This window comes from Octopus sinensis, linkage group LG24 (genome assembly GCF_006345805.1).
Source record: "Octopus sinensis linkage group LG24, ASM634580v1, whole genome shotgun sequence".
Lineage (NCBI taxonomy): Eukaryota > Metazoa > Mollusca > Cephalopoda > Octopoda > Octopodidae > Octopus > Octopus sinensis.
This window is the reverse complement of record NC_043020.1, coordinates 1,568,349-1,578,348: the sequence shown is the minus strand read 5'-3', so window position 1 is coordinate 1,578,348 and position 10,000 is coordinate 1,568,349. Positions and strand designations below refer to the sequence as shown.

The 10,000-nt window shown below is 40.3% G+C and overlaps 1 protein-coding gene across 1 annotated transcript in view; it reads right to left on the bottom strand.

Annotated features, from left to right (window-relative positions):
- Positions 1-10,000, bottom strand: part of LOC118767738 (fat-like cadherin-related tumor suppressor homolog) — a 65,461-nt gene that overhangs the window by 8,545 nt on the left and 46,916 nt on the right. The window contains exons 9-11 of the mRNA XM_036512809.1: positions 7,666-7,782; positions 3,949-4,080; positions 2,557-2,641 (exon numbers count right to left, since the gene is read on the bottom strand). Of these exons, the coding sequence (XP_036368702.1) occupies positions 2,557-2,641; positions 3,949-4,080; positions 7,666-7,782 (334 nt within the window). The remainder of the gene's footprint in view (positions 1-2,556; positions 2,642-3,948; positions 4,081-7,665; positions 7,783-10,000) is intronic.

Genomic DNA, 10,000 nt, shown 5'->3' with positions numbered 1-10,000 from the left:
CTTCCGGAACTGATAAACCAGTTCGTTTTTATCGACGCCTAGGGTCACCTCGAAGATATCGACGCACTTCTCCGCTACTAGTCCTCTCGATATAGCTAAAGTGGAACATCCACCGATTCTATTACCCGACATGTAGCGGACAGTGAGCGCCAGTCAACATTTTAAGTGCCAGATGCCCTGTCTCAGTGTGTCCTTCATCCAGGACTGCAGCTCCGTCGGACAGACGAGCTGCAAAAAGTCATGGCTCACAAACGGAGCCCTCACATGCTCACGCTCTAGACATCGCTGCAGGTGGAGCTTGGCAGAAACGTTAGCACGCCGGGCGAAATGTGTAGCTGTATTTCGTCTGGCGTTACGTTCTGAGTTGTATGGTGGACTTCACCTCAGCAATCTCCCCGGGCGTCCCCAGAATAGCTAAAGCTCGCTGGATCACAGTGAACTGACACGTTCTTGGCTCGAATTCGAGTTAACCTTTTACCTATACAATGGGGAATCACAACAAAAGACTGGGACGTGCAAATAATAGTTACCATTCTTCTGGTTTCTTGCTCATTATTGCATATAACAGCTACTGTCCCGTATTGTTTGCCTTTGTATATGTGTAGCACAGAAGACCACACATCTTGGAGGCATTTTACTGTCTCAGCCAGAGTACGAAATTTCAGCTTCCTCTTTTTGCGAGAACCGCATTTATAGACAGTGGTTTGTCTTCTGAGGTATTTATTTCCCTCCTCGCTAAGGTACATAACACCTGGTTTCAAAATATCACTTTGATATTGATATCCGTACGACCATTGTCACAGGTTGCTGAAACCTGTGCTTTCATAAACAACGGAAGATATATCGTTGTTGTGGTTTGTTCCTTCTAGAGCCATGCCTGGTTCATAAGGGCCGGTTTCCTGGTTTCATCGGCGTATAGGTTTCCCACCTGCACGGAACGCTGGTCCGTCGTAGGTGAGCTGCTAGATGCAGGAGGAGAGCGCGAGAGAAAGTTGTGGTGAAAGAGTCACCAGAAGTTCGCCATTACCTTCTGCCGGAGCTGCGTGGAGCTTAGATATGTCGCTCATAAACACACGCATCACCCGGTCTGCGATTCGAACTCGCGAACCCTCGACCGCAAATCCGCTGCTCTAATCAATAGGCCTTGTGCCTCCACTAAGATATATCGTACAGATACGAAATGTTACATCGGAGCCATAGAAAGAAAATTTAAATCTAGATATAACAACCATCTTTCGAAATTTAGGTACCGCGGTAAGAAGCATTCAACAATCCTTTCGGATTTAATCTAGAAACTTAAACACCAAGGAGTCAATTTCGACATCAAATGGAAAATCATTTCTAAATCCGAACCCTATATTCACAGGTCTTAAAAAATTTTCAGTGTGTTCTCTTGAAAAACTGTACTATTAAAAACTTGAGAACCCCCAACGAATACATAAATTCGAGGAACGGGATTTTTTCTGTATGTCTGCATTTCTGGTAATACAACTTATCAGAACTTAAAAGTAGACCACGGGACACTTAGAAAACCATTAATACTTGGTTTACGCTTTCTTGGCATCGAATTATTGTAACTTGGTTATCTTCCTCGCATCTTTGTCAATAACCATTATCTTGTCAATAACCATTATAATTTGTGCGTCTCGGAACAAGCCGATAGATATTTCTAAAAAAATTCGTTATTACCGTATTGGTCTAATTTCGGGGTTAATTCATAAGAAATTTTCCCCTCTTCAGCGGGAAATACGCGAGATATAAGTGAAATACTTACTCATACCCATGGAAAAAGCAAGCACCAAGTCCCGAGTACCCCAAATATATCCAAAATAGAAAAATCTTCGGCACATCTCGAGACACGTGTGATTTTTTCTGTTGCCCTTATCTTGTAAATTATTTATAAATTTAACCTTTAAAGGTATTTTTTGATATGCTGGCCAGTGATAAAAAAATTTTTCCTGAAAAAGTTTTATCCTACATTAGTTATATATATATATATATATGTGTGTGTGTGTGTGTGTGTGTGTGTGTGTGTGTGTGTGGTGTGTGTGTGTGTGTGTGTGTGTATTGTTATATTTCGGAATGGTCATTTTGCCAGTTTAGCCAATAAAAACACACGCAATATATATTTGGTGTTATTTTGCTTCAGTGTTATTTATTTTTTACATTAATCCTAATCTTATTTCGGCCAGAGTTCTTTCGTCACACTCATGTGACCGCATCAGTGGTCCTCTGTTTTCTTCTTCTTTCTTATTTGTGTCTCTCCTTACTAAACGTCAGCCATTTTGTATTTTGGATGAGACGCCGGTCCGTCGCAGGATTACTCAATTTTGCCAGCTGACGGACTTGAGAAACGTGAAATGAAGTGTTTTGCTCAAGAACACAAAGCGTCGCCCGGTCCTGGAAGCGAAACCACAATTTTACGATCATTTGTCCAACACCCTAATCATAAAGCCATGCACCCCACAAAAAAGTAAAAGATGAAATATAAGAGATATTATTCCGCCTGCCCCCTTAAAAACAAGAAATATCGGAAGTTTAAAGTGAGATACAAACCGGTTAGTGGGGTGTAAATTACTGCGTACTGCTTTGTATCGGTATCCTCCGCAAAAATAGGACCTCCTGCAATAGGGATTTCGCCCTGGAAATACAACATAGAATTCCGGAGATAATTTGAGCAACATAAATACACATGTGATTCATTGCGGAAGTGTGACGTAGAGAGCGACTAAGTGATTGAATGAGTGAGTGAGTGAGTGAGAGAGTGAGTGAGTGGGTGAGTGAGTGAGTGAGTGACTGAGTGAGGAAGTGAGTGAGTGGGTGAGTGAGTGAGTGAGTGAGTGAGTGAGTGAGTGGGTGAGGGAGTGAGTGAGTGGGTGAGTGAGTGAGTGAGTGGGTGAGGGAGTGAGTGAGTGGGTGAGTGAGTGAGTGGGTGAGTGAGCGAGTGAGTGAGTGAGTGGGTGAGGGAGTGAGTGAGTGGGTGAGTGAGTGAGTGAGTGACTGGGTGAGGGAGTGAGTGAGTGGGTGAATGAGTGGGTGAGTGATTAAGTGAGTGAGTGGGTGAGTGAGTGAGTGAGTGAAAGAGTGAGTGTGGGAGTGAGTGAGTGGGTGAGTGAGTGAGTGAGTGAGTGAGTGAGTGAGTGGGTGAGTGAGCGAGTGAGTGAGTGAGTGAGTGAGTGAGTGGGTGAGGGAGTGAGTGAGTGGGTGAGTGAGTGAGTGGGTGAGTGAGCGAGTGAGTGAGTGAGTGGGTGAGGGAGTGAGTGAGTGGATGAGTGAGTGAGTGAGTGACTGGGTGAGGGAGTGAGTGAGTGGGTGAATGAGTGGGTGAGTGATTGAGTGAGTGAGTGAGTGGGTGAGTGAGTGAGTGAGTGAAAGAGTGAGTGTGGGAGTGAGTGAGTGGGTGAGTGAGTGAGTGAGTGAGTGAGTGGGTGAGTGAGCGAGTGAGTGAGTGAGTAAGTGAGTGAGTGGGTGAGTGAGTGAGTGAGTGAGTGAGTGAGTGAGTGAGTGAGTGAGTGGGTGAGTGAGTGAGTGGGTGAGTGAGTGAGAGAGTGAGTGAGTGAGTGAGTTTGAGTGAGCAAGTGAGTGAGTGAGTGAGTGAGTGAGTGAGTGAGTGAGTGAGTGAGTGAGTGAGAGAGTGAGAGAGTGGGTGAGTGAGTGAGTGAGTGAGTGAGAGAGTGAGTGAGTGAATGAGTGAGTGAGTGAGTGAGTGAGTGAGTGAGTGAGTGAGTGAGTGAGTGAGTGAGTGAGTGAGTGAGTAAGTGAGCGAGCGAGTGAGTAAGTAAGTGAGTGAGTGAGTGAGTGAGTGAGTGGGTGAGTTGAGTTATTTAAGCGCTAGTAAAACGTAGAACTCGCTTCATTATTCAACCTCGTCTGAGAGTATTCCATTATATAAAGTGGCGTGAAAGCATTCGATATATAGGGTATATGAAGACAAGTACTTGTACTTACCATGTGGTAGACACTAATTGTAGTAATATAAAAGGCATCTTTTCCTATTACGCTGACGTTGAAAGTAGGTCCTGTGTCGTCGATATTCTGCAAAGTAATTGTGAGTTTCGTCGTGTTGCTGAAGGGGGGTTCCTACGAAGGAAATACATATACATGCAGGCAGCTGATACATATTGATCATTACGATTGTTACACACTCAATACGTGTAAAGTATATATAGTACATGAGTGTATATATATATATGTACATATATATATATATATATATATATATATATATATATAGTAGAATTCAAAAGTTGTATATATATATATATATATATATATATATATGCGTATATATATAGTAGGATTCAAAAGTTCTGGGACTAAAAATAAGGAAATTTCTGCTGGCTTCAGTTGAAATATGCTTCTTTGGTTATTGACCGGCCGGAGCTATGAAAAGAACGTCTTGTCACGATGAATGCCCATATATATATGTGCTTCGGAGAACCTAATATACTCACTAACCTGCTCCGGGTGTCAAGAGCAGTACATAGGCCAAACAAAAAATGGTTTGCGTAAACGAATGGCCTGCACAGATCCAAGATAAAAATTCCCCAAAACAGAAAATAGCTTTTAGCAACACATAGATACTTGCGCCAACAAAAAAACACCAAACTTCATGATTTTCCCCCTCTACCAATTTAGGGACGATACAACCTCGAGACAACGAATAAGTAAAGAAAATCTCTTTATTACAAAATACAAGCCACTCTTAACGGGTCTACGACAAACAATTAATATACCTCAACTTAGAATAAAAGAAATATATACACACACAAATATTACACTCCATAGAATCCATTACTAATCAGCCCCATCACAGCTATACTTTCACCCATTCATATTCTCCTTCTCTGTTTTTTTTCTTCTTCTTCTTCCTCTTCTCTTCATCATCATCATTATCATCATCATCGTCGTCATCATCATCACCACACCATCATCACCATCATCTTCTCCTTCTCCTTCTTCTTCTTCTTCTTCTTCTCATCATCATCATCATCAACATCGTCATCTTCTTCTTCTTCTTCTACTTCTCCACCTTCCACCCCTTAACCTTGTCACTAATGTCTTTCAGTATAACGCCTACGCAATTCCATAAACATTCCTGAATTGAACTGCAACTGCTGTCAGCCACTGACCATTCAAAATACGACCATCAAGGCATTCCCAGATTTCCCCACCCCCTCTCCACATCAGCCTCCTTATTCTTCACCTACCCTACCAAGAACTCAAAACGACCTCGAACACACAAGTGCGAACAAGGGAGTCAGAGAAAGGCAGAATGCTACTTATATCTGAACACTACTATAGAAATATTCTTTTAAAAAAACTTTCTTCTAATTTTTCTAAATTTAATTATTTAATCGTTACAGTTGAAAAGGTCTCAAAATGACCGAAACCGGTACTGAAAGATTCACTATAAAATTATCTTAGCATTTTCTATTTTTGACTTGTTTTTTCATATATATTATATATATATATATATATATATATACATACATATATATATATATATATATATATATATATACATACATATATATATATATATATATATATATATATTATATATATAGATATATATATTATATATATATATATATATGTATATATATATATATATATATGTATATATATATATTTAAGAGGAAAAAAGAGAAAAAATCTATCAGCAAGGAACTCTATCTCTCTCTAAAAAAATATCTTTTGATAAGCATAACAAATGCGCAACCGAGAAAAAGAACTTTCACCTATTAAGTACACTCTCCCTTACTTAAATTATTTTGTCAGCATTTTCTTCATTCCTTATATATATATATATATATATATATATATATATATATATATACATATATATATTAAACTATGGTTGCAGAACAAATATAAGGTCATCCACTTAACATTTTATATCTCAAACATTTAATCACATAATGCTTTTTCTTTCACACAGAATATACATGCATAAAATCACGGAAGATGAAACACAACTCATCAATATATATATGTGTGTGTGCGTGTATGTGTGTGTGTGTGTGTGTGTGTGTGTGTGTGTGTGTGTGTGTGTGTGTGTGTGTGTGTGTGTGTGTGTGTGTGTGTGAATATTTATATATATTACCTTCCCCTGTCTGAAACCCATATAACACTTCATAGCGAAGACATGACACGATGTAGGTAAAGAAATTTGGGGAATTTGAAAAGAAAATACGAAACCGGTTATTTCTCCAAAAACTATGTTACTATACACCAAATTTTATAACCTTTTTCTAACATAACGACTTAAATATATTCTTTAACCTTATAAAATAAGCCTTCTGTAGTTTTTTCACTCTATTTTTATACATCCAGCCACGTGCTTTCATACACCAACTCTCTCAACTATATATATATATATATATATATATATATATATATATATAGGCGCAGGAGTGGCTGTGTGGTAAGTAGCTTGCTTACCAACCACATGGTTCCGGGTTCAATCACACTGCGTGGCACCTTGGGCAAGTGTCTTCTACTATAGCCTCGGGCCGACCAAAGCCTTGTGAGTGGATTTGGTAGACGGAAACTGAAAGAAGCCCATCGTATATATATGTGTGTGTGTGTGTGTGTGTGTGTGTGTATGTTTGTGTGTATGTGTTTGTCCCCCCAACATCGCTTGACAACCGATGCTGGTGTGTTTATGTCCCCGTAACTTAGCGGTTCGGCCAAAGAGACCGATAGAATAAGTACTAGGCTTACAATGAATAAGTCCTGGGGTCGATTTGCTCGACTATAAAGGCGGTGCTCCAGCATGGCCACAGTCAAATGACTGAAACAAGTAAAAGAATAAAAGAGACATATTTGTGCGTGTGTGTCTGCTCAGACGTTTCTGCCAGCTCGCCGCCTTTCATTCTTTTAAATACGAGATGACACACCCCACGATGGTGAGTGTGTGCGTGTGCGTGCGCTCGTGTATGAGCGTGTGTCTGTGTTCGTGTGCGTGTGCTGATGTGCGTGTGCGTGTGCTTTTGCGTCAGTGTTACTCCCTCATCACAACCGCTTGACAACCGGTGTTACTGTGTTTACGTCCCTGTAAGTTAGCCGTTCAGCAAATGAAACCGATACAAGAAGTACTGAGAGAAGCACTCCGTCGGTTACGACGATGAGGGTTCCGGTTGATCCGAATCAACGGAACAGCCTGCTCGTGAAATTAACGTGTAAGTGGCTGAGCACTCCACAGACACGTGCACCCTTAACGTAGTTCTCGGGGATATTCAGCGTGACACAGAGAGTGACAAGACCGGCCCTTTGAAATACAGGTACAACAGAAACAGGAAGTAAGAGTGAGAGAAAGTTGTGGTGAAAGAGTACAGCAGGGATCACCACCATCCCCTGCCGGAGCCTCGTGGAGCTTTTAGGTGTTTTCGCTCAATAAACACTCACAACGCCCGGTCTGGTAATCGAAACCGCGATCCTATGACCGCGAGTCCGTTGCCCTAACCACTGGGCCATTGCGCCTCCACAAGAAGTACCAGGCTTTAAAAGAAAAGTGCTGGGATCGATTTGTTTGGCTAGAATTCTTCAATGCGGTGCCCCAGCATTGCCGCAGGTGAATGGCTGAAATAATGTATTCCAATGTATTTGGTGAAACTATCAGAAACTCTTCATAGACGATACTCTGAGTTATATTCTTACCTTTACTTCTATTTCAAAAGAATATTCCGTTTGCTTCTCGTAGTCTAAAGTTCCTTTAACTTTTACGTCACCATTGGCGGCAACTTCGAACATACCTGAGGCGACACCATCGGGTACCTGCGGGAAAGACATGTGACAATATATTCATACAGATATATGGCTATAGACATGCGTACATGCATACATACATGCATATATGCATACATGCATACATACATACATACATACATACATACATACATACATACATACATACATACATACATACATACATACACATGCATGCATATATTAGAAGAAATGAGGTACTCTGAAAATCGGATGGTTTATATTTACAGATATTTATTTATATATTACATTTTTTATATATATTATATCACTTAGATCATTAGCGCTTTCTCCCATTCTAGTGGGGTTTTCAAATCAAACTCCAAAGTTTCAAAGTTTGATTTGAAAACTCCACTATAATGAGAGAAAGCGCTAATGATCTAAGTGATATGATATAAATAAAAAATGTAATATACAAATAAATATCTGTAAATATAAACCATCCGATTTTCAGAGTACCTCATTTCTTCTAATATATAATACCTGTACATCATCTCCAAACCTTCCAATATATATATATATATATATATATATATATATATATATATATATATATATGCGTATATTCCACTGATGAGGCAAATTATTTCTAAATGCAAAGTCAGAAATCCGGGATCTGGAATTATCCAGAAATTTTTTTACTAGTTCTATTTTGTCTTTCTGTCTTCTCTCCTTGTGCTGTATGAACATTTAATGTGGTTTTAGAGTCAATATTTGGCTGCTATTTTCAGCATGGCGGTATCTCATAGATACTATAAATTATAATTTTAATATGTGTATATATATATATATATATTATATATATATATATATATATATAAGAAGATAGATAAATTGGCGTTACTAATTTGGCGTTATGAAGAATATCCAGCCGTAGAAATAAAGCCAAATTAGACTGCAGTTTGGTACAGTTCTCCGACTTGCCAGCTCCTGTCAAACTGTCCAACCCATGCCAGCATGTAAAAGAGACTAGTGCAGACATATTAAATGATTTATTATACAGTAAAATAAATGATTTTTTGCATAATATTAGCTGTGAAAAGGTTGTCATCCTATGTATATCAACTGGTGAATTAAATATATTAAACTCATTCAGAAGATGTGGGATGAGTAAAGGGTAAAGACCCCCTTCGGTCATGAATGACCATGGGATTGCACCTAGAAAGTTATCCTCCTAGACACAAGTCCGGGCAAGGTTGTTTATGGAAGACCAGCAGTCGCCCATGCATACCAGCCTCCCCTCTCCACGCCACCAGTGTTATCCAAGGGAAAGACAAAGGTCGATACAGCTTGGCACCAGTGACGTCGCAACTCATTTCTACAGCTGAGTGAACTGGAGCAACGTGAAATAAAGTGCCTTGCTCAAGAACACAACACGCAGCCCGGTCCGGGATTCGAGCTCACAACCTCACGATCGTAAGCTCGCCGCTCTAACCACTGAGCCATGCGCCTTCATGAGTATAATTCTTTATATTATATTATATAGTGGCTGTGTGGTAGGATGATTGCTTTCCAACCACATCGTTCCGGGTTCAGTCTCACTGCGTGGCACCTTAGGCAAGTATCTTCTCGGGCTGACCAAAATCTTGTGAGTGGATTTGTTAGACGGGAACTAAAAGAAGCCCGTCGTATGTATATGTGTGTCTGTTTGCGTGTCTATCTTTGCACCCTCACCCCACATTCGCTTGACAACCGATGTTGGTGTGTTTACGTCCTCGTAACTAGCGGTTTGGCAATAGAGACCGATAGAATAAGTACTAGGCTTACAAGGAATAAATGCTGGGGCTGATTTGTTCGACTAAAAGCGGTGCTCCAGCATGACCGCAGTCAAATGACTGAAATATGTAAAAGAATAACAGAATATATGTATAATCGAAGCCACCACCACCTCCAGCGACGCCAATACCGGCAACTAAGAGACGATGGGATTCCATACTTGATCTCATAGAAAATCCTCGAGAATCCAGGCCCCTACATCAACGGGACGAACGTTGCAAATCATGCATAGCTGAGCGTGAGAAAATCGTAAAAGACTCGCTCGAACAATGGAACATCCTTAACTCCAGAACGGAGATTTTCGGGCCATTTTTACATTTCAGGAGGTTTCTGTTAGCGTTTTGAAGCCCACAAGATGGCGACACAGCAGGACGTCGATAGCCAATAGCAAAGGGAGATAATTCTAATCTTTACCTTTGAGTTGTGAGGCATTTTGAAGAGGTCTTGGGTC